This window comes from Protopterus annectens, chromosome 10.part0 (genome assembly GCF_019279795.1).
Source record: "Protopterus annectens isolate FY-2018-M chromosome 10.part0, PAN1.0, whole genome shotgun sequence".
Lineage (NCBI taxonomy): Eukaryota > Metazoa > Chordata > Ceratodontiformes > Protopteridae > Protopterus > Protopterus annectens.
The window spans coordinates 415209980-415236708 of record NC_056744.1 but is presented as its reverse complement, the minus strand read 5'-3'; the positions used below and the strand labels follow the sequence as shown (position 1 = coordinate 415236708).

Here is a 26729-nt window from a genome sequence, read left to right as displayed (position 1 = left end):
TGACATTCAATGGGATAACAGTTCCTTTATCCTCTCAGTTGGCTGGGCCAGAATTCACTGGCTTGTGAGTTCTGTCAAGGACAGAAAAATTATTTTGCCATTTTCTTAACATCAAGCAGACAAAGACCTACTGCTGATGTTGTGGAGCTCTCAATGCCTAACATACATACAATACAAGGCCAGTGGGACCCAAGCAGTGATGGACATCCAGTGGACAGATTCCAAAATTCCAAAAAGGGCCTAAGGAAGGAAGCACTCATCACTCCCAGAAAACCAAATGAGCCATGACTATTCATCTTCTGGTGATCTTCATAAACAAATATGGAACTCAACTTCTCTTCAAAAGGTAAGATTTCAATTTCAGTAGAAGTAGGTGTCTGTCTGTGCTGCTTTTGCGTCTGACTCTGGTACCACTGCCGTGTAAAACCAGAACTGGGATGATGGGTTATAGAGCCTGCAGGCTTGTCTGCCTCCTGAGGAGTCTTTCAAAAAACAGTCAATAAAACCAACACTGGGTCCAGTTGCCTGGGACAACACCTCCATAGTCATATCATCCTCAGGCCTGCTTGACACTCAGAGAAGTAACTCCTTGATCAAGCACTTTCTGAGCATCTTGTGCCTTTCAGTTTCTTTCTGTCAGCATTTATTTATGTTTTGTTTTTTTTTCACAAAAATGGTGATCACATGCAAAGGTGGATGTCTGATTCACCTCTGAGCTAAGTGCTTCCATTATGGTACTCAGGTCCAGAGATAGAGAGAGAGAGAGACGGACAGAAAGAAGCTTACTAGTTTCTACAGATGAAATCATTTGACAGTCTGCAGTAAGATGGGACTCTCCAGAGCAAAAGAGACACTTTGTATATTAGTCTTTGCATGGAATCTGATACCTAAACTTACAAAAGCTTTGACGTCTGCACAAGCCATGCCCTGGGGTCATCCTTCAGCAAAAATACAGTTCATAAACATCAAAACAAAAGTATAAAAATATTTCATAAATGATGTATTTTAGTAGAACGCTTTCTTTTTTGAGGATTGAGGGCTGGAAACAGATATGAGTGACCAAGCGACTTTACATTAGAGAAGCAGTAGAAGCCTGTGGCAACCCCCCCCCCCCCCGCAAAAAAAATGAACCGAATATAATAATCGCTGACTACCTTGTTTACTTATAAAACATGACTGCATCCTGTATTGGAGTCCATGTAAACAAAGGGTAAACATGCAAGTATCCTGGCAAGATAAGCTTACAGCTGAAACAATGCAAAATAAACAAAGTACAATAAAGAACATACTAAAATCATAACCTTTTATTTTACTCTTAAATGTAATATTTGATGTATAATTCGATACAGCAAGAAAGTTTGCATCCATAAAGATAATGACTGTTTCTTACTTTGAATGGTGGGCTAGAATCACTTGGCCTTGCAGAGAAATCAAAGGATATGATGAGATCAACTCCCCGCTGAGGCCGCAAGATAATAGGATATGGTAAATTAAATGTCAGTCCACTGTCCACTACATGGATCTTTTTGCTCTTTACATCAAGAGGTTCATAAATCCTTTCAAATTCATCTGGATCTAAAAAAGAGACAAAGAATATTAGAATATATAACGCAGAATTTCAGGAAATTGCTTTATAATACTTTTTAACAGATGTATGAAGTGACCATCACCCAACATTTGCAACCCATCGACAGAAAAAACATACAAATCAATAAATATTAATCAACTTAGAAATCTAAAGAACTTAGACTCTAACTCCCCTACATGTTTCCTAACCGAATGTGATTGGTCATCATTCAAATATTTTCCGCTGGATCAAGGCTGCAGTCAAATTCAACTGTACTTTTCCTAAAAGAATTCTTAATTCGCTTACCCCATTTCATAATTAGGACTAGATGTAACCCTGCACATTGGCTAAAATCGGAAACAAAACAGGTAACAGTTACGCAGCAAAGACATAAAGCTTTAAAAACATGGCACACACAAAACGCACTCCTCTATCAGTCTTACAGATGATTATGCAACCTCTCTGAAAAGATATATTGACAAAAGGACTAACTACACCTCTCCCCAATACTCACGACTCTAACCGAAAGTCCTTCTGGTCTCCTAAAACAGCCCCAACACCAGGAAAATGCTTTCCACCCAACCCCTCTCCCAATCTCTCCAAGAATGAAACAGCAAATAAATTCAACTCTTATTTCAAAGATACAGCAGCTGCTCTAATACAACATGCAAGTCAAACGCTTCCTTTCTCACCTTGGACTTCATCAAATCCTGTCTCTTTTGTCTTACACCAAGCATCCAGCAAAAGTATTGAAATACTTCTTAGAAAGCCAAGACCAACAGCTCTACCTCTGGCAACCTGCCAGTAAAGTACCTAAAGCTAACTGCTAAACTCTCTTTTATGTCATAACCACACTCCTCGGTAATTCTGTAACTGAAGTCATACTCATTGGTCATTCTATAACTGAAACCACTGTCCCTAAATTATGGAACCAATCCTTTATTCTATATTTGCAGAAAGCCAGAACTTTAAGACAGGTGTCAAATTTCTATTCCCTTTTCTATTCTTTCACCTCTGTCAAAAATACTTGAAGGGTGTGTATATAATTACTTTCTTAAATACCTGCAGTCCAAGAATCTCTTGTCACACACCCAGCATAGCTTTGGCCGTTCATTAATACTAGTTACCTAGACAGAAGTGAAAACACTCATGTACACTATCTTCCTTGATCTTTCCAAAGCTTGTGATACTGTCTCCCATCCAAAACAGTTACATACTCTTCACTCACTAGGTTTCTCCAGGACTCACTCAGCTGGTTCATCAGCTATCTCAGCAGCCAATCAAATGCAGTCGAATGGCACTTGACCTTTTCTACATACCTAACAGTACCTCCTGGCATACCACAAGGTTCCATTCTTGCGCCTTTATAATTTAACCTTTTCATTAACTTCTGTCTTGGCTCATGTAATATTAATTCAATATGCAAATTATGTTGCTCAAATCTGCTGATTACCATCCTAACCCTCAGTATAAACCATCACTCAAGAATCATTCACCTCTAAACCTATTTGTCTCAGTTCTCAACTATACTAACCCCCAAAACACTAAAATAATGTTGTTTACTTCAAGATCCAACACAGACAAATTCCCCAACTTTACCATCCTCGCCTCTCAAAATTTACAAGAAATAGTCTCACAAACCAAACTACTGGGGTTCATGTTTGATGATCAAGTTAAAGCTGACAAACATATTTGATACTTGATGAGAAACAATCACTACACATTAGGCATCCTTTACCGAACTCCTATGCTTCTTACTGCACAAACATGCAAAATGACTGCTATATCTCATCTCCTACCAAGCTTACCCTGTGCCTCAGCTATCCTTACAAACAGTAACTTAACATCAATCCAGAAATGAGAACAGTGCTACAACAAGATTTCTCTGGTGGGAACAAGTTTTTGCTCAGTAAGTTAATCTTCAGCAGTACTGCAATGCAGTAGGCAGCTCTCCTGCCTCAGAGTTTTTGGCCCTCCTGTTTGATTCCCAGCACAGGTGCCTCCTCTGTATAATCTGCATGTTTTCCATGGTTCCCTTGGCTTTTTGGAGGTTGATCTAGTTTCTTTGCACTAGTAAAAAGCACACAATTAAATGAACTACAAGTGCTCAGAAGTATGCTCGCGGTATGCAAATCAGTGAAAACACCTTGTGATGAACTAGCATCCTGTCCAGGTCTGGTTCTCTACCTTGGTGCACTCTACTTTCTGGGATAGGTTGTGGTTCCCCACAGCCCTGAAAAGAAAAAAGTGACCATTACAGGTGAATCTTTTTCCAAGTTTAAAAAAAAAATAATAAATTAAAAATGTATTAGTTCTGATTAATAGAATAAAAGAAAACTGCTTGCTATTTCTGAGAAAAAACAAATTGTAAACAAATACTAAAACATTTTAACATTAGAGATGTTGTAAGTGTGGGTAGCTAATTTTCACATCGAGCTGGACCTGGACAATGTACAAAATTTAAAAGTAAAGCCAAGATCTCCATTCTGATTTTACTTCAAGGAACACAAAGCAAAATGTCAGAATTCTGCTTGAGCAGGTATCTGACTTTCCCCCTCACAGAGTTAACTATTTTTTGGACACAAGCATTTTCTTCAGTTTCCATGACACCAAAACAGTTTGGATGGCAACAGATAAGTGATTTATTCAAAAAATAAACACAGGATTATGACGGCAATGAACAATTATCACAATGGGAGAATCATCATATTTTAATGAAAACTTTCCTGGCACTGAAGAAATAAAATGAAGAGAGTGGAAACAGAACACGCTAAACTCTTCTTTAGCATGAAAACATGCAATGATGTGCTTATAAAACATCTTTCTAAAATAAGTGTCTTACAAAAGTACAGTTTTGTACCTACCATAAATGTAGATGTTCGAAGATCCACATTGCTGCAGTCCTTACACTTGGGTAGTCCGCTGTCCTCGGTCGGCCCGAATATCAAAGTATAAGGCTGACGTCGGTCAGGGCGCATTTGACTGACATCAGGACGTCAGGGTACAAATGCGCATGACCGACGTCATATCCTCAGTCTTTTCTTGCCCCAGATGTCAGAAGACCCTAAAAATAAAGGTCAAAACCAAAAGACAGCAAACAACCAACCAACCACCCTTGCACTAATTATATGTACAATATATACAATATATACAATATGTACAACCCAACCCACACAACCACCTCTAACTACAGAGGGAAGGAGGGAGGAATTGGACTGCAGCAATGTGGATCTTGAACATCTACATTTATGGTAGGTACAAAACTGTACTATGTTCTTCATCTCACATTGCTGCAGTCCTTACACTTGGGTAGAATCCCAAAGCAGAGGTAAGGGAGGATGGCTAACTACAAGGAAGCAGGAGCTGCCAAAATGCCCTGCAAAACAGCAGTGGCAAAACCAGCCCTGGATTTAGAGTAAAGTGGCAGGTGATAATGCCTAGAGAAAGTATGCACTGAACTCCAAGTAGCTGCCTCCAAAATATCCTTGGTTGCCACTCCCCTCAAAAAAGCTGTTGAAGTGGCAGTAGCCCTAGTGGAATGAGGCCTAATCCCAGCTGGAATCTCCTTGCCATGATGGGAATAACAGAAAGCAATGCAAAACCCAATCCACTTAGAAATAGTTTGTTTTGACACAGGCTTGCCCTGAGAACACAAAGCAAAAGAAACAAACAACTGCTGAGACTGCCTGAACCCTTTAGTTCTGTCCAAATAATAACGCAACTGCCTGTGTACATCTAAAGTGTGCAAAATCTTTTCCCCTTTATTTTGGGGATTTGCATAAAAAGTAGGCAAATGAATAGTTTGGTTTAAAGCCACACTAGAAACCACCTTAGGCATAAAGGAAGGATTAGTACGTAATGATACCCTATCCTTATGGAAAATCAAGAAAGGCTCAACCGCCATAAGGGCCTGAAATTCAGAAACCCTTCTTGCAGAGGTAATGGCCAACAAAAAAGCAGTCTTCCATGACAAATATTTTAACTCAGAAGTAGCTGCAGGCTCAAAAGGTTGTAGAGTGAGTTTCTCCAACACAAAATTGAGATCCCAAGCAGGAGTAGGAGCTCTTCGTGGGGGTCTTATATTCTTTGCCCCTCTAAGAAATTGCTTGAACAAAGGATGAGAAAACAATGGTGGGTCGCAATCATAGTGAGCCGAAATTGCTGCAGCATGAACTTTAATAGAAGAGAAAGACAAACCTTTGTCTAGTAACTCAGTAAGATATTGAAGAGCCACACACAAATTAGGCTCAGAAACATCAAAATCTTTTTCTGCACTCCAAAATAAAAATCTCTTCCATTTGTCTGCGTACACTTTCCTTGTACTAGGCCTTCTAGCTTCCAAAATAACATTCAAAACTTACTGAGGAAGTGGAGGTCCACTATGGTTCAAAACAGAATATGCCAGGCTGTTAGGTGCAGAGAGTGAAGCTTGACATTGAGCAAATGGCTGTCCTCCTGTGACAACAGGTGTGGAATCGAAGGCAAAGGCCATGGAGGCTTCCGTACCAGACTTCTCAGTAATGGGTACCAGTGCTGTCGAGGCCAATCCGAGCTATTAAAATCATCCTTGGCTTGTCCTGTCTGACCTTTAGAAGTACCTTTGGGAGGAGAGGCAGAGGTGGAAAGGCATACACATGAAGATTGCTCCAATTGAAAGAAAGAGCATCCACTCTCCAAGCTGTGGGATGAAACCTTTTGTGCAACACTTTGGCAGCTGATGGTTTAGTGGAGAAGCGAACAGATCTATGTCTGGAGTTCCCCATGACACTGTCAATTTCTGAAATACATGAGGATCCAATTTCCACTCGTGGGGATCCATAATTCGTCTGCTCAACACATCTGCTAAGGAGTTCTGTGCTCGGCAGAAACCTTGCCTGAAGATTGAGCTGTAAACTGAGAGCAGTCTCCCACAAAATCATTGCTTGCCTGCATAGAGGATAAGAATCGTTCCCCTTGCTTGTTGATGTACCACATGACAGTTGTGTTGTCTGTTAGAATCAACACCTGCCCTGGAAGAAGTAATTCCTTGAAAGCTATTAATGCAAACTGGACTGCTAACATCTCCTTCATGTTGATATGTAGATGTTGTAGTCTGACAGGCCACTTGTCTTGTATCCACTTTCCATTTAGATGAGCTCCCCAAGCTTTGTCTGAGGCATCTGTCGTTAAAATCTGACTTGCCTCTGGCGGGTCACAGAGAGTCCCTTGTTTAGGTGACATTCCTGAGCCCACCACAAAAATTCCTTTTGAATGCAAGGTATTATTTGAATGACAGTGTCCAGATCCTGGCAGTGCTGTGTCCATACATTTTTGAGATACCATTGTAGCTTCCTCATATGCAGTTTGGCATTGGGAAGCACCAGAATACAAGATGCCATGAACCCTAAGGCTTGAAGGACTGTCCTTGCAGTCAGCCCGGACTGATGAGATAGTTGATGGAAGTAAAGGGATAGACTCTTTTGTTTGTCCGGGGTTAAAAAGGCCATCTGGGATGCTGTATTCAGTCTCACACCCACATGTCCTGAGAGGGTACTAGACTGGACTTTATTTCGTTCACAGAATACCCCAGGCATTTTAGCACTGCTATCACATATTCCAAATGATGAAGAAGCTCTTCCCTTCCTTGAGCCAGAATCAGGCAGTCGTCCAAATAAGGATAGATCTGTATTCCTTTTAGCCTGAAGAAAGCTATCACTGGAGCCAGAACTTTCGTGAACACTCTGGGCGCAGTAGATAAGCCAAAGGGCAATGCAGAGAACTGATAGTGAGAAGTCCCAGCTCGAAAACGCAGATACTTCCTGCAACTTAGTCTGATAGGAACATGAAGGTAAGCCTCCTTGAGATCCAAAGTTACCATCCAATGATCTTTGCCCAGCAGAGGTAAAAGCTGCTGCAACGTCAACATTTTGAACTTGGGAATGTCCAGATAAGTGTTGAGGATAGATAAATCCAAAATTGGTCTCCACGTGTTCCCCTTCTTTGGTACTAGGAACAGGCGAGAATAAAATCCTAGGCCCACTTCTGGCATAGGGACCGGCTGTATGGCCCCTATTTGGAGCAACAGAGAAACTTGCTTGTGCGCCTCTATTCTTTGTTGAGGAGGAACGTCTGGCATGCCTTTGAAAGGAGGCAAGGTATGGAAATAAAACCTGTAGCCGTGGTGTATGATATCCAATACCCATCTGTCTTGGGTAATTAAACTCCAATTTTCTTTGAAAAGTGCCAACCTTCCTCCCAAAGGTGCTGCCAGACGAGAAGGCTCTGGCAGCTGAAAAGGTAGGTCATTGGGTCTGTTTACGAAAGGACTGACCCCTGCCCTCACCCGAAGACTGTGCAGGAGAACTCCCAGTTCTAGGCCTGAAAGAGCCCTGAGCTCTGCTCCTACCACGTCTAGATCTACCCCTAGACTGGGAATCATAAGAAGGATACGTCCACCTCTTAGTAGGCCAATTTCTACTAAACTTTGGAGGCTGGACCTGCAAAAAATCTTTAACAGTCTGCATAGACTTAGCCTTGTCTTCCATTTTCTTTAAAACTGCCTCAACAGGAGAACCAAACAACACGTCAGATTGCAAAGGAGCATCTAAAATCCTTGTTTTAACATGGTCAGACAAATTCTGATCCCTCAGCCAGGCGTGCCTGCGAAGAACTGACCCAGTGGCAGCCACCCTAGACGAGGCCTGTACAGCATCAAAACCACATTGCAAAGAATGCTTACCCACCTGTTCAGAAACATGTACTAAATCTTGCAACTCTTTACAATCAATACCTTCTGCCAGAGCATCAACCTTAGACTTCAATTGTGAAAGGAGATAGTTTTGGTATTTCAACATCTGAAACTGGCAATTCAAAGCCCTCATAGCAAGAGTGGAAGAAGTATAAACTTTCTTTCCCCATCTATCCAAGGCCCTGGCTTCTTTGTCTGCAGGAACCGGATTCTTTACAACAGAAGCCTTAACACCTTTAGGCCCCTGGCTATCAGTTTTTGGGTCTGCCCTAGGACTCTTAAAAAGAAACTTATGAGCTTCAGGCACCCTGTAATACCTATCCGGTTTAACAGGAGCAGGAGGCAAAGAATCAGGATTAAGAGAAGCCTCTGTAAAAACATCTTCCACTACATCCAAAACAGGAGGTATAGCCAAAGGCCTATGCTGGGGTAAAACAAAATTCCCTAAGCCTTTACCTGGAATCAGAGAAGTCTTGACCTTCCCACTTAAAATGCTCCCTCATGGAATGAAGAGTTTCTGAAAAAGAAAAATCCTCAGGAGGAGAAGCAGAAGGAGTAGAATCATCCACATCAGAATCAGAATAAGGAGAGTACTCCTGCAAGTCTTCAGCCGAAGACTCTGAAACATCTGAAGCCTGCTCAAAACTCCCTAGCTCAGGCTCCACCCTAGGTCTCTTATCAGGAGGGGGCATAGAACCCCTAATCAAAGTAATCAAATCTTCTGCCATTTTAAGCATATGCTTCTTGGGCACAGTTCCAGAAGAACTAGGGGTGACACCAACTGAAACTGAACCTGGCCTGCCCCTGGGAGAAGCCTTCGAAACAGAAGGAGAGGGCCTAGCCACCCTAGGAAGGGAGGGGAGTATAGTAACCTGAGAAGCCCCCTCAGCCTGACCTGCCTCCTGAGAGGCCACATCTTGCAATAATAAAGTCTCACCCTGGGAACACAAAGAAACCTCCGGTGGAGCCACCGGCTCCACCGACACCTCTAAAGAACCGGCGTCCAATACAGACGGTTCTTCTAGCCTAGGCTTAACTGCTTTGTCCTTGCGCTTCTTCGAAGAAGCGGGCGTCGGAGCATCCGACGGCATTTTATAATTGCACCGCTTCCCAAAGACTAACCTGGCACAATCCAACCTTCTCTTTATAGTGCGTTTATTGAATCTAGCACAAGAGCGACAGCCAACAACGTCGTGCTCAGGCCCTAAGCAAGGAATACACAAAGTATGATAATCTCTATGCAGTATCTGTTTCCCACAAGAAATGCAATTACTGACTTTTTCTGACATCCGGTAAGTCACTGAGGCAAGAAAAAACTAAAATATTCCCCAACGGGGTACTTAGCCAACTTTGAACTCGGTCTGAAACTTCGAAATCGAAAAATCTCAGAACGCCAACCGGCACTTGCAATGCTGCTTCTGCATCGGACCATGCGGCAAAAAAGACTGAGGATATGACGTCGGTCATGCGCATTTGTACCCTGACATCCTGATGTCAGTCAAATGCGCCCTGACCGACGTCAGCCTTATACTTTGATATTCGGGCCGACCGAGGACAGCGGACTACCCAAGTGTAAGGACTGCAGCAATGTGAGATGAAGAACATCTTGGCTCCCAATGTCTTTAAAATGATTTTCATGCTGCAATGCAAAGTAAACGTAACCTGATTCTGTTTCATCGGCATGCCACATAATTCAGTCTGTTCATTGTTAGATGACAGTCTGGGGATCCCCTCATTTTTACAAACTCCAAGATTACTTCCACATTTATAAATTAAACAAGTCAAAGTCGATTCATCAACTCCCTTTGAGAGTTAGTTTTAGTACATCTGTCTTTTCCTAACAGCAGTACAATAACCATGTCGAACACTGGAAATCTCATACCACGTACCTGTTGGAGTGCACACCAAAGAAGCTCAAACCATAATCTTTTTATTTCCTTTCTCGGTAATGTTGTGCAGTTCATAGACAGGATTAGTACTTCTGTGATGTTCTTATATTTTTGCTCATGACACTGAAAACTACAGTATTACCAAACATCTCTAGTTCTTCTAGTTGTTGTCTAGGCATCTCTAGCATCCACTTAATGTACCTTTCTAGTATGTGTAGTTTTTTTTTTGTCTCATCCTGCATTTCTCTTTCAGATCATACTTCTATACTATAAATAACACTTGCCACAATTCTGAACGAAAGGGTCTTGTAGGAACTTCTCCATCTACCAAGGCTAGATAAAATAAGATAGTAGTTCAGACTAATCCTCTGAGAAGTGGATTGACTCTCTCGCTACATATGACAAATAAGGAGCTGTTTAAAGGGTCAGCAAATGCAGACCTTTGACATCTAGCTAACCAAGTGCTTGTATTCGCACTTCATAAATTAACAAATAAGTAAATAAATAACTGTGAAGCACAAATGATGTATTTCTAGTGTCAGTCCACTGATTTAGCTACATTACTCAGTTCTTTTTCTTCCTGAAGTTTTTGTGTGGGTATGGTTTCAGCGTCTTAGGATGTTTTGGCTCATTCCTACACTTGATGCGTGCCTGTTTCTGCCAACAAATCTCTGTGCGACTTACCTCTATTCAACCTCTGCTCTTGTTGTTTTTGTTTTAAATGTGGATGTTGTTTTGACTGGTATTGCAAAGCAGAAACAGTAGATCACATAATTTGCACTCTTTACCTGGCAGCCATTTGTGCTACGGCATCCATTTTATATACCACTTCAACCTGTTTCCACAACTACACGACTTAATACAGCCTGGCAACAAGCTTTCCACTACTGCCTTCTGGTACTGCCCAGTATCAACTGTTTCCTAAACAAACAGAGTTGAAAATGCACAAGAAAAAAATAAGGCCATATAAAAAAGTACAAGGAAGGGCATGTCATCAAGAACTGTTAATGAGGATTTCATAAACAAAGGGAGCAGCCAAGACTTTAAATTATGCAAGCTATACAAGAATGGGTAAAAGTAGTACATTTAATTGGTACAGCACAATAAATGCACCAATCTGCTGTCATTGAAGATGAAGCACTGAGAACAGAACATCACCTGCTTGCAAACTGTAATGGGTTCATTTGATACACAGCCGTAGAAATTAATGACATTAGGGTTGATTATTACACTAAGCTGTACGTTGCCACTGCCGACAGTCACAGCATGGGGGTACATCCCTTCTGCTCTTACACTGTTCGCTCTACCTTAGCATCACATGACACTGATTCTGTTAAACTACTGGCACCTGAGGGTTTTATAAGGCTATTAGTTTGTATAAGGTGGAAATACCCAGGGACTGGATGAGCGTCCTACTGACCCTTCCACGATACGTCAGAGGCAGCTGAACAGGAATATTATCAAGCTGGTACAAAATACAAACTCCAGGGTAATGCATCTCACTCCTCCAGGGTTGCTTCAATTTTTTGTTTTCTTAAGGAAGGTAAGGACCGTAGCTCATCCTATAGCTGTCGATCTACTTCGCTGCTCTGTTCTTTTCTAAAACCAACATACTTGTAAGGATGCTTGTGAGGGTAGAGTAGAAAAATACATCCATTGGTCAGTCAATAAGTCTCAGTAGGAATTCATTAAGTAGCAGCAATGTAGTCCTAATTTGTTGAGACTTTTTATAACCAACAGCCAACTTTGCCAAAACAGCCCCTACCAATCAATTGCCTTACTTATTGATGTTAATAAGGCATTTGACTCCATTTGTTGGGACTTTCTGTGGGCTTCTTTAAAGGCTGATGGTATTATGGGGATTTTAATGCTTGCGCTAGTTCTTGTGTTCGCAAACTCACACCCAGATCATTACCAAATGGTGTCTGTTCTAAATCTTTCTGACTAGGCAAGGGGGCCAGGGCAGGGGTATCATTTGTCCCTGTTGCTGTTTATCTCACCAGTACAATTCCTAAATCTGAACATTAGACAACACCTTTCTAAGTGGGGTATCCAAATACTGGATGGAGAAGGATAGACTGAGAACTGGTTTGCAGATGACTGTACAGTTTGGACATCCAACCAGAGTATTTCTGTAGAGATGGTTCATAAAATTTTAATACATCAGTAGTACTTTCTGTTGTTTCACCCTTAACTATTACTGTAATACAGTGAAAACACAGCTACAGAATCTTGGAATAAAATACTTAGATATCCAAACTGGGCCCAACTTTGACTCCATTATTCATAATAATGTTCCCCAATCCCTACAGTCCTTTTGTCTTCTGCCCGATATATGAAAAGCTCTTCACTTCATCCTTGCAGCCAAAACTGCTGCTCTTGGAATATTTTTATTACCCCAAATTTATATTTTGCAGTACACATACCCTTACTTTAGGTCTACTGTAGATACTGGGAACTTGCTCTGCCTGAAATTGTGTTAAGCTACTTCAGTCAACATAGTACAGTTAATTCATACCGGCTGCCTTCCCCCACCCCATATGGGGTCCGCAAAAGGTGCCTTTAATATGTTTATAGTCTTGCAGACCTTGACTTGAGTGCAGAACAAATTCAGATTGGGGGGAGGGGTCACAAAGTGAGGATCTTTAATCTTTTGCAAATTAGCTATGCTGTTGCACAAGGAGCTTACCTGATGGGACAGAATTTAAAATAATTACCCACATAAAGTAGATGGAAAGCACCTTTTCCCCACCTTCCTGGATCACAATGACAGATTTTCTAAATGGAATATTTTTTTTTCACTCCCTTCCTGGAATTAAACCTCAGTCTTGAAATGAGTGCAGACATTACTGAGGCAATACCTGCAACTTGCTGACAGCTATATGAAAGTGAAATTAGGGGGTAGCAATTTGGGTGTAATTCTCAATATTCCTACTGGCTTTACTTCCCTCTCTTGAAATGATCTCTCTCTCTCTCTCTCTCTTTCTCTCTATTACATAGGGCTTTAGATGAGACTGCAGCAAGGTCTCAGACTTGTGTTTAGTAAAATATGAACAATGCCTACGGGCCAAGATTGGAGCCTGGTAATAGAACAAGGCCAGCATCCCCTATCTTGTTTTATGGCTTCTTTTATAAATAAGACAATACAAAAAGTGCCCAATAACCACCAAATACCTCTGCAGATAAGCTTGATACAGACAAAAATCCAAAAAAGAAAGCTGAGGGAACTCTCCAGTGTCCAAATAAATGCAGAAACCAGTCTTCAGGCGTTATATAAAATGAAGTCTTCTTTAATGTCACACAAGCGCTTTCACACAATGCTTCTTCAGGTGTATGAGTAACATAATTAACTACACCTATTTATATACCTAATTTAGTCACATGACCTAACAATCTATTAACATTAAAGTTATGCAGTCACACAATGAATTAAAAATAAATGTGTATGAAAGTGCTAGCATCAACCATTCTATTATTTCATTAAAGATATATATATGTATATACACATAAAAATATATATTTATTCACATAAAAATATATATTTATTCACATAAAAATATATATAATAAAACATTTAAATGCTCATAAATATGTGTCTTACTTATTAAATAAAAATACATATATAAAAAAAAATATATAATCACAACAAACCTAGTATTATATCTATCTAGGTAGCCCCCTTTTTCTCAAGATGGGTTTGATGGGCATGCTGTCATGAAGCCCATGGCCGAAATTAGCTCTCAACATAACTATCCATTTGGCCTCTATCTCTTCAGTTCTATCTCTAATGTCCCCACATTTCAGGTTTTCATATGTTCTTGCAACTATCATAAACTTGAATGTGTGCTGTTTACCTACTTTAGAAACATGTTTAGACAAGGCATTATTTTCAGACCCCTTCCCTATGTGGTATATGTGCTCCCTAATTCTTTCTTTTAAACTACGATCTGTTTTGCCTATATAGAAACTATTGCATAGCACGCAAGTAGCAAGATATACCACATGTGTAGTCACACATGTTCCACTAACCCTGATATCAAAAACTTTACCTGTATCTGGATGTCTAAAACATATATCTTTATTAATAAACTGACATTGCTTACAATTACCACATGGTTTTGTGCCGATGGAGTTAACTGCTGTTACACTATCTCTACTGTTACATAGCCTTCTTTTAAGATTCTTTTTATTTTTGAAGGTAAACTGTGGTCTCAAACCTACCACCTTACTGATGATAGGATCAGTCATAAGAATCTTCCAGTGATTATTAATAATACTGGTATATCTCCCAACATCCCTTGAATAAGATATAGTAACCTTCAGATTATTGTCTCTCTCATTTATTTCCCGATGGTATTTATCCGAAAAGTATGGTTTAGCTCTTGTCTCCCTCAATCGTTTTACATTCATAAAACCATCTTCTATGATATTTCTCTCATACCCTCTCTCTTCCAATTCATAGCAGGTTTTAATAAGTTGCTTCTCAAATTCATCCTTATTAGCACTTAATCTAGATGTTCTAAAAAATTGATTTTGAGCAACATTTCTAAATACATATCTGGGATGCATACTCTCCCTTGATAACAAAGTGTTAACATGACATTCTTTCCTATAAAGTTTAGTGCTAATAGTGCCTGAATTTCCTTTTTCTAAAAGTACATCTAAAAATCTGATCCTCTCTTCAGAGTAATTTAAGGTAAACTTCAAAAATCGTGTTGTATTATTAATATATTCAACAAACGCTAACAACTCTACTGCTGTTCCCCCCCACAAAATAAAAAGATCATCGACAAACCTCCTATAGAATAATACCAAGTCACTATAGGGTCCATTAAACACATATTCTCTGTCTCCCATGCCAACATAACGGCATTTGCATATGTGTTGGAGCATTAACTCCCCATCGCTACACCATTCTTTTGATAGTAAACTTGGCTCTTAAACAAAAACACATTATTCATAAGCACTATATTCATCAATTCATGCAATGTTCTCACTTCATCAGGTTTATACAAATTAATTCTGGTCATGAGTTCACTAAACAACTCTAGACCTACTGTGTTAGGAATAACAGTAAATAATGAAAGAACATCTAATGTTACTAATAAAAAAACAGAACTTATTTTACCCTGTTGCATACATACATAGAGATCATTAAGAAATTGCTCAGTGTCTTTAGGAATGAATTCAGATTTATCTATAATTGGTTTTAACTTTTTGTCTAAATATATGGATAGTGCCTCCATGCACCACCCACTACTTGAGACTATAGGTCTCATAGGGGGTCTGACAGGGTTCTTGTGAATTTTAGGCACACCCTTTATGTGGGGAATAGTGTATTTGGTACTAGTAAAATATTCAATTAGTTCTTTGCTAATAAGATGTGTTTGTTCTAGTTGCCTAATATTATTATTAACTGATATAACCATTTCTTTAACATCAAAGTATCTAATCTTCTGATAAAAATCAGTATTGTCAAGCATCTCATACATCAGAACATCATAGAACTCACTATCCAAGACAACTATACGCCCACCCTTATCAGCTGGTCTAATGACCAAGTCAGCATCATTTTCAAGTCTATACAAGGCTTCAAATTCACTTTTATTAAGGTTATGCCATTTATTTCTACATTTCTTATTATTGTAGGTTTTATATACATCATCTATAACAATCTGTTCAAATGCATTAATCAATGCTGTTTGTTTGGGGACAAAAGTGCTAGGTCTTTTGAAAGCATATACATCATTCACTGCATTCTGCTGAAATAAATATTTCAAAATCAAATTTCTTGTGAACATCTTAACATCGAAAATTATATCTGTGATACTCATATCACTAGAAGGTATAAAAGATAAGCCTTTTGAGAGTACATTAATTTCTGAGTTTGTTAAAACACGCTTAGAAAGATTTGTTATATATGTCTTACTTGTTGGAAGGCTTTCTTAATGGTGTAGGTATTGTCCTTCACTTCTTCGTACTTCCTTTTGTATCGAGTGTTGCTCCTGCCCCCTGGGTTGGTACTTCTGCCCCTGAGAGCCTCTCCGATTCCCTGAGGTATCCCTCATAGGAAGCGGAAAATGTAAACAATGATTAACTGCACCATCAGCTTCTTTCAACATAGACGGTTGCTCACGTTGAAGAGTACTCAATACTTCATCCTCCGCTCCCCTGTGTACTTCTGCAGTAGTCAGGACTACCTTTCTCCTCGCACCCAGCACATCACTAGAATTCACTACTGGCGAATTTGTCTGGATGCGTAAAGCATCATTCGCCATGCTTTCTAAATGCAATGTCGCTCCACACTGTTGTACTGACAAAGCGCCATTTTAGACCTCAACGGCTCCTGTGCTGACGTCATTCCATAGTTCATCATCCGGCCTGGGTTGCCTGGTTTCACTAAATGTTGTGTCACGTGGCCAAGTGAAGATATTGCCTAAGGCAAAGTCCTGGCGATCTCTTCTTAGTTTCTTCAGTTTAATTTGTAAAAGTTTACGCTTATACGTGTTAACATTATCTACAGTTTCTGATAGCAGTCTTGTGAATACATCTCCATTATATTTAGTGCATAGTTGCGAGTTGTTGGTCTTCACCTCTCCTACAATAATCAGTTCTTTTTTTTCTGCAGCACTAATTAACAATTTAATATAGCTCATGCTGGTCGCAATATTTAATTTCTGCCATTCACTAACAAGTACAGAGTCTCAGTCAGCCTGAGCTGGCATTTTCAATATTCTCAGGCCCCATGGTATCAAATTTTCAGCCAGACAAACTTGCAGATGAAATTTCTCATACTGCAGCCTAGCTAATTTCGACATATTTTTCTCTAATGTCAATAAATCAGTACGGAGTAGTAAAAAGTCAATTTCAGATTCACTGTCACCATCAATAGTTAAATTTCTATTTAATAGAGGGTTCTCTCGATCAGTAACTTTAGAAATAAACAGTTCAGCACTTAAATCCGGTTGCTGAGCATTAGAAATGCTATTTGAAGGATTGGTTACGGGTGAATAATCAAGTTCAATTTCTTCCATACCACTGGCCATAACTTTGGTGTTATCAGGCATGGATAGAAGTAATAAGACAATACAAAAAGTACCCAATAACCACCAAATACCTCTGCAGAAAAGCTTGATACAGACAAAAATCCAAAAAAGAAAGCTGAGGTAAGGCTCCAGTGTCCAAATAAATGCAGAAACCAGTCTTCAGGCGTTATATAAAATGAAGTCTTCTTTAATGTCACACAAGCGCTTTCACACAATGCTTCTTCAGGTGTATGAGTAACATAATTAACTACACCTATTTATATACCTAATTTAGTCACATGACCTAACAATCTATTAACATTAAAGTTATACAGTCACACAATGAATTAAAAATAAATATGTATGAAAGTGCTAGCATCAACCATTCTATTATTTCATTAAAGATATATATATGTATATACACATAAAAATATATATTTATTCACATAAAAATATATATTTATTCACATAAAAATATATATAATAAAACATTTAAATGCTCATAAATATGTGAGTCTTACTTATTAAATAAAAATACATATATAAAAAATATAGATATAATCACAACAAACCTAGTATCATATCTATCTAGGTAGCCCCCTTTTCTCAAGATGGGTTTGATGGGCATGCTGTCATTAAGCCCATGGCCAAAATTAGCTCTCAACATAACTATCCATTTGGCCTCTATCTCTTCAGTTCTATCTCTAATGTCCCCACATTTCAGGTTTTCATATGTTCTTGCAACTATCATAAACTTGAATGTGTGCTGTTTACCTACTTTAGAAACATGTTTAGACAAGGCACAAAGTTATGGCCAGTGGTATGGAAGAAATTGAACTTGATTATTCACCCGTAACCAATCCTTCAAATAGCATTTCTAATGCTCAACAACCTGATTTAAGTGCTGAACTGTTTATTTCTAAAGTTACTGATCGAGAGAACCCTCTTTTAAATAGAGATTTAACAATTGATGGTGACAGTGAATCTGAAATTGACTTTTTACTACTACGTACTGATTTATTGACATTAGAGAAAAATATGTCGAAATTAGCTAGGCTGCAGTATGAGAAATTTCATCTGCAAGTTTGTCTGGCTGAAAATGTGATACCACGGGGCCTGAGAATATTGAAAATGCCAGCTCAGGCTGACCGAGACTCTGTACTTGTTAGTGAATGGCAGAAATTAAATAATGCGACCAGCATGAGCTACATTAAATTGTTAATTAGTGCTGCAGAAAGAAAAGGACTGATTCTTGTAGGAGAGGTGAAGACCAACTACTCGCAACTATGCACTAAATATAATGGAGATGTGTTCACAAGACTGCTATCAGAAACTGTAGATAATGTTAACACGTATAAGCGTAAACTTTTACAAATTAAACTGAAGAAACTAAGAAGAGATCGCCAGGACTTTGCCTTCGGCAATATCTTCACTTGACCACGTGACACAACATTTAGTGAAACCAGGCAACCCAGGCCGGATGATGAACTATGGAATGACGTCAGCACAGGAGCCGTTGAGGTCCAAAATGGCGCTTTGTCAGTACAACAGTGTGGAGCGACATTGCATTTAGAAAGCATGGCGAATGATGCTTTACGCATCCAGACAAATTCGCCAGTAGTGAATTCTAGTGATGTGTTGGGTGTGAGGAGAAAGGTAGTCCTGACTACTGCAGAAGTACACAGGGGAGCGGAGGATGAAGTATTGAGTACTCTTCAACGTGAGCAACCGTCTATGTTGAAAGAAGCTGATGGTGCAGTTAATCATTGTTTACATTTTCCGCTTCCTATGAGGGATACCTCAGGGAATCGGAGAGGCTCTCAGGGGCAGAAGTACCAACCCAGGGGGCAGGAGCAACACTCGATACAAAAGGAAGTACGAAGAAGTGAAGGACAATACCTACACCATAAAGAAAGCCTTCCAACAAGTAAGACATATATAACAAATCTTTCTAAGCGTGTTTTAACAAACTCAGAAATTAATGTACTCTCAAAAGGCTTATCTTTTATACCTTCTAGTGATATGAGTATCACAGATATAATTTTCGATGTTAAGATGTTCATAAGAAATTTGATTTTGAAATATTTATTTCAGCAGAATGCAGTGAATGATGTATATGTTTTCAATAGACCTAGCACTTTTGTCCCCAAACAAACAGCATTGATTAATGCATTTGAACAGATTGTTATAGATGATATATATAAAACCTACAATGATAAGAAATGTAGAAATAAATGGCATAACCTTAATAAAAGTGAATTTGAAGCCTTGTATAAACTTGAAAATGATGCTGACTTGGTCATTAGACCAGCTGATAAGGGTGGGCGTATAGTTGTCTTGGATAGTGAGTTCTATGATGTTCTGATGTATGAGATGCTTGACAATACTGATTTTTATCAGAAGATTAGATACTCTGATGTTAAAGAAATGGTTATATCAGTTAATAATAATATTAGGCAACTAGAACAAACATCTTATTAGCAAAGAACTAATTGAATATTTTACTAGTACCAAATACACTATTCCCCACATACAGGCTTTGCCTAAGATTCACAAGAACCCTGTCAGACCCACTATGAGACCTTCAAGTAGTGGGTGGTGCACGGAGGCACTATCCATATATTTAGACAAAAAGTTAAAACCAATTACAGATAAATCTGAATTCATTCTTAAAGACACTGAACAATTTCTTAATGATCTCTATGTATGTATGCAACAGGGTAAAATAAGTTCTGTTTTTTTATTAGTAACATTAGATGTTGTTTCATTATTTACTGTTATTCCTAACGCAGTAGGTCTAGAGTTGTTTAGTGAACTCATGACCAGAATTAATTTGTATAAACCTGATGAAGTGAGAACATTGCATGAATTGATGAATATAGTGCTTATGAATAATGTGTTTTTGTTTAAGAGCCAAGTTTACTATCAAACGAATGGTGTAGCGATGGGGAGTTCATGCTCCAACACATATGCAAATGCCGCTATGTTGGCATGGGAGACAGAATATGTGTTTAATGGACCCTATAGTTACTTGGTATTATTCTATAGGAGGTTTGTCAATGATCTTTTTATTTTGTGGGGGGGGAACAGCAGTAGAGTTGTTAGCGTTTGTTGAATATATTAATAATACAACACGATTTTTGAAGTTTACCTTAAATTACTCTGAAGAGAGGATCAGTTTTTTAGATGTACTTTTAGAAAAAGGAAATTCAGGCACTATTAGCACTAAACTTTATAGGAAAGAATGTCATGTTAACACTTTGTTATCAAGGGAGAGTATGCATCCCAGATATGTATTTAGAAATGTTGCTCAAAATCAATTTTTTAGAGCATCTAGATCAAGTGCTAATAAGGATGAATTTGAGAAGCAACTTATTAAAACCTGCTATGAATTGGAAGAGAGAGGGTATGAGAGAAATATCATAGAAGATGGTTTTATGAATGTAAAACGATTGAGGGAGACAAGGGCTAAACCATACTTTTCGGATAAATACCATCGGGAAATAAATGAGAGAGACAATAATCTGAAGGTTAATATATCTTATTCAAGGGATGTTGGGAGATATACCAGTATTATTAATAATCACTGGAAGATTCTTATGACTGAGCCTATCATCAAGTAAGGTGGTAGGTTCAAGACCACAGTTTACCTTCAAAAATAAAGAGAGTCTTTAAAGAAAGCTATGTAACAGAAGAGATAGTGTAACAGCAGTTAACTCCATCGGCACAAAACCATGTGGTAATTGTAAGCAATGTCAGTTTATTAATAAAGATTAATGTTTTAGACATCCAGATACAGGTAAAGTTTTTGATATCAGGGTTAGTGGAACATGTGTGACTACACATGTGGTATATCTTGCTACTTGCTGTCTATGCAATAGTTTCTATATAGGCAAAACAGATCGTAGTTTAAAAGAAAGAATTAGGGAGCACATATACCACATAGGGAAGGGGTCTGAAAATAATGCCTTGTCTAAACATGTTTCTAAAGTAGGTAAACAGCACACATTCAAGTTTATGATAGTTGCAAGAACATATGAAAACCTGAAATGTGGGGACATTAGAGATAGAACTGAAGAGATAGAGGCCAAATGGATAGTTATGTTGAGAGCTAATTTCGGCCATGGGCTTAATGACAGCATGCCCAGCAAACCCATCTTGAGAAAAAGGGGGCTACCTAGATAGATATGATACTAGGTTTGTTGTGATTATATATATTTTTTTTATATATGTATTTTTATTTAATAAGTAAGACTCACATATTTATGAGCATTTAAATGTTTTATTATATATATTTTTATGTGAATAAATATATATTTTTATGTGTATATACATATATATATATCTTTAATGAAATAATAGAATGGTTGATGCTAGCACTTTCATACACATTTATTTTTAATTCATTGTGTGACTGTATAACTTTAATGTTAATAGATTGTTAGGTCATGTGACTAAATTAGGTATATAAATAGGTGTAGTTAATTATGTTACTCATACACCTGAAGAAGCATTGTGTGAAAGCGCTTGTGTGACATTAAAGAAGACTTCATTTTATATAACGCCTGAAGACTGGTTTCTGCATTTATTTGGACACTGGAGCCTTACCTCAGCTTTCTTTTTTGGATTTTTGTTCGTTTATAAATATATGAAATGTTTGCTGGCTAAGTTTTCCACACTTACAAAAATGGCATGTTATATACCCACCTCATATGTTAGGAGAGAGACAGGCCCTGCCAGTTTTTAGAGATTCTCCCAGTTCTGGACTGTGATTATGACCACATGTTATGGGAAATCAGTGTGGCAAGAAATGCATGCTGTCTCTCCCTCTGCTGCATGGGTCCCTAGCTCTACGTTTTGTGATATAAAATTCTGAACCTTTAGTATTTGTGAAAAGCCCTCCCAGCTTGGCAGGACAGTCTTACACTGGCTACTGTTGCCTTGAAATCTCAGGGTGGAACTTCTTTTCAGACAACACCAGAAGATAACAAAAGGGATTTTTGGTGGCTTGCATTACTTTTGTGAGAGACTTAAAGGTACTATCTCTAACTGCAGTGTTATCTAATAGCATGATGATTTTTTTTTTTTTTTTTTTAGTTTTCTACTGTGCTGTTTAGTTAAACTGCGAAGTAAATTTTATCCTAGTGATATCATTGGTTTTCCTGATGTTCTATAATATGCTTGATTCATATCAATTTTTTTTTCTTTTTATTCATAGCATTCTGACTTTCTTCTAGTAAAGTTGTTTCAACCGTCACCAGTGCCACTCAGGCAGATGGCTACACAAATTCATTTTATAATCTCGAAATACTGAAACATCTAATTTCAGTATGTCGTGACTATAAAGTCGAATCTCAACAACACCGAAACTCCAAAACCGTGAAATTTAAAATCACAAAGTTCAACACAACACATACAACACTACATAAACACCAAACTACACACACACACACACAAACACACACACACACACACACACACACACACAATACAAACTAACAAACCTACACTACAAATAAGGAGGGGGGTAAGCATCCCATGCGCCCCCCACACACACTATAGATATATATATATATACTTATATATTCTAATTCCAAGATCGCACCTAACAGAAAAAGACAGCAAACTCACAACCAGACATTCTACACTCCCTTGCACACACACATCACATATATACAAACACCAACACATTCAACATTTAAACACTCATACTTTTACCTGCCTACCCTAACCCACATGTACAACTTCCAAACACACTTGCATACACTCACACACCTACCCAAAGCCCTTATAAACTAGGCACTTACCTTAAATTACACCTGAATCCACATACTAAACCGGAAACCATCCACACAACATATTCCATGTCACATACCATTAAATCATGTCCACGAATTCTAAATATTCGGATTAGCGGTTATGTACTTTCACCATTCCGAACATTCGATTTTATAGTCTCGAAATAATGAAATTCAATATTTCAGAATTTTGAGATTATAAAGTGAACCCAGCTACACATACCACAACCCCAAAGTTATTACAACAATTTTTGGGATGGCCACAGACTCTTCAATGTAACACTGATGGTGAATAGTCATCTGTGTCATCCCCATTGTTTGTCCACCTGGCTTTTCATCAGAAAAATCAGCTGTCAATGCCATATACTATATGCATGTATCGAGTAGGAAACAATTGTAGGCATCTTTTGCTAAGAAATAATTTCCAGAAAATTTGGCATTTACATACATACATAAAAATATTTCAGGCACAGACAATAATGCCCTTCTAGTTTACCGATATAACAAAACAGTCAGTTTCCTGTTAATTGTCCAAGTTGTTCTTAAAATATCTCAACAAGTGCTTGATTTAATGTAATTTGGTAATCTACTCCATGCATCAGATACTATTTCAATAAACTAATTAGTGCACCTTTCACTGCTATATAATCTTCCACATAGGTTGTCTTTTGATTCATTTCTACTTTTTGATAACCCCAAACATTCACAGAGGTAGTTTCTAAATGTCCTAGATAGCTGAATAAGGTCTCCTCTTTAATATCTGTATGAGACACTGTACAAGTTCAGATATTTTAGTCTTTTGGGATAATTTAAATTTCCACATCCATGGATGTCCTTGGTATATTTTCACTGTACCCTTTCCAATTTACTCATGCTTGTTTTCTTATAAGATTTCTATATCTGATATGTCCATAATGTTATTCCATTTTCATGTCTGGGTCTAATACAACTAAAAAACAATAACTGCATCATTTCTAATGTCCTGGACATTATAAATCATTTGATGCAACCTATAGTTCTATAACTATCTTTAACCAATTAACCAATTGGTCAACATGATTAGTAAAGCTCAAAGCTGGGTCTGTCCATATTCACAGGTACTTAAGTGAATCTACAGTTTCAGTCACTGCATGCTGTATTAAAAACTCACCTTTCAGTCTAGGCATCCCAAGTGTCATGTACTTAGTTTTTTATGTATTTAAAAGCATATCATTCTCCTGTGCACAAATTGTCAACTTAGTCAAGTTCCTTTGCAAATGCCCCCATGTGTAAAACATGTAATCAGTTTACCCATTTTCAAGTCATCTGCTTACAGACTGTAGAACACCTCAGATGAAAAAGACATAGAATAATAGGAGGTTACTAGGCTATTGGCCCTGAGGCCCTTAGAACTCTAGCCAAGAGTTTAGCCCACGTTTAGACAAACCAGCAACAAATCAGCACCCAATGCCCCTGTTCAGCAGGGACATGGGTGGAATCCCAGGAGTATATTTTCTGTTTCCCATCCAGTTTTCCAGGTTGCACTTAAAAAAGGGTAAAGAGGTACTCTGCTTGATGTGGAGAGGGAGTCTATTCCATAGATGAGGGAGTCTCTGGGACACAAATCTGTCCTGCCAACAAGTCTTGTTCATGTCACAGACCAGGTTGAGTCCAAGGATGTGGGTTACTTGAGTGGAGCTTGACTTGCGGTCATGCAGCAGTCCCATCAAGGTGGGGTCCATGATCGCCTTGTATGCCAGACAGAGGTCACCTCTGAGGATCTCTATGAAACTGAGTAGAGGGATAGGGGTTTTAGCCTATCTGAGTAGGGTAGATGTTTGAGGACCCGGATTCTTCTGATGAGGAACCTCTGTGGTCTCTCCAGCTGCTGCATGTGCTTTGCGAGGTACATGCTGAAAGGTGCATTGTACTCAATAATAGGCCTTATAAGGGAAGAATACAGGGATGTTATGACCTCCTAGTCCTGGATGAGATACCCTTACTTATAAGGTGGGCCATGTAGAAGGCTTGCAACATGGAGGTCAAATGTCAGACTATCAACCTGGGTGCCCAAATCCCTCATGACTGACTGAGTGCTTATTCCCCAAAGGGGATGATGATGAATTTTTTGGTATTCAGCTTGAGGCCATGTTTCTGGCACCAGTCATTTGTCTGAGTAAGACCCTCTTGGAGTATGTCCACATCACTATGGGAACTGATGACAGCACCCAGCTTGCAGTCATCTGCAAACTTGTTCAGCCATAGCCCACTGGTTTTGGCTTGCACTTCAGAAAAGTATATCCCAAATAACAAAGGCCCCAACACCGAACCCTAGGGTACGCCGCTTGTTCCGAGTCTACTGCTTGAGGTGGCTTCCCCTATCTTGACTACATGGGTTCTATCAGTGAGCCAATTTGTTACCCATCTGGTAACATATGGATTGATGCCTAGTTGAGAGAGTTTATCTATTATGCCCGAGTGGGGAAATAGTGTCAAAGGCTTTGGCCAAGTCAAGGTAGGTGGTGTTCACCATCTTCCCCCTCTTCCATGGCTTTGGTGACTACCTCAAAGAAGTTGAACAAATTTAGGAGACATAATCTCCCCTTCACAAAGCCAAACTGTGGGGGATCAAGTGTTTGAATGTTGCCAATGTCCTTGTTAATGAGGTCCATGATAATCTGTTCTGTGGCCTTGCAAATCCGGCTAGTTAGACAGATCTGAAAGACACAACCTAAACAATAGGTTGTAATGCGGATCACCCTAACTGCAACTTAGAATTTCATCTGTCCAATTGCTGTAAGATACTTGCCATGAGCTATTTGTAAACCATTTTATCAAGATTACATTAATATCAAGCTGTTCTAATTTACTGATCAGTGTTTTGTGTATAACGGATGTGAAATGCTGAAGTTAAGTCTATATAAATTATATCACACTACAATTTTCACTTATATCTGTTATATTGTTATAGAACATCATGCTGATATATGATTTCAGGTCCAAACCACTCCAGTTCTGACAATCATTTATCTAAAATAGCCTTCTCTATTATTTGTTCCACAACATGAAAGTAAACGTATGCATCTGTATGATTCTGGGTTCGACCCATTTCCTTTTCCTATAAACACTAGTTTAACAAGTGCATGTTTCCAATCTTGACGAATCACCCCATACTTAAGTGACAGAGTAAATAGCAAATATAACGGTGCTGTACGTTCATGCTGAACTGTTCTCAGGTCATTATTACTAATTATGTCTCCTCCTTGTGCTTTGTTTGGGCCCAATTACCATAGTTCTTTTTCAATATAATCTAATTTGATTTCAGTATCTGACATTACCTGGATAGGACAATTTATTACTCCCTTCTGGACCCAAACTGCTTTGCATAAGATTTTGTAAATATCTGTTCTGTTTGAGAATAAATTTAAGAATTAATTCACAGCTTATCAGTGTGCATGTCTTTACTCCTGCCACATCTTACATATCGATAACAATGGCTTCATATTATACTCAATAGCTTTATATACATTTTCTTAAAATTTTTCTTGATCTTGTCTCACACTGTGTATAATCTGTCTGTTTCAATTTTCAGAGTTATAGTTCAACCTCTTTTCCCTTTCTTATATATTTCTGTCTATCCCCTTAATCAAGTATTTTGTTCTTATGGAAATAAGTCCTCCTGACTTTGTAAAGCTGGATAAACATTTTTTTTCTATTCAAACAATCTATCATAACTTGTCACAT

At 38.6% G+C, this 26729-nt stretch overlaps 1 protein-coding gene across 1 annotated transcript in view; it reads right to left on the bottom strand.

Annotated features, from left to right (window-relative positions):
• Positions 1-26729, bottom strand: part of PLA2G4A (phospholipase A2 group IVA) — a 1409517-nt gene that overhangs the window by 141990 nt on the left and 1240798 nt on the right. The window contains exon 15 of the mRNA XM_044085320.1: positions 1391-1575. Within this exon, the coding sequence (XP_043941255.1) occupies positions 1391-1575 (185 nt within the window). The remainder of the gene's footprint in view (positions 1-1390; positions 1576-26729) is intronic.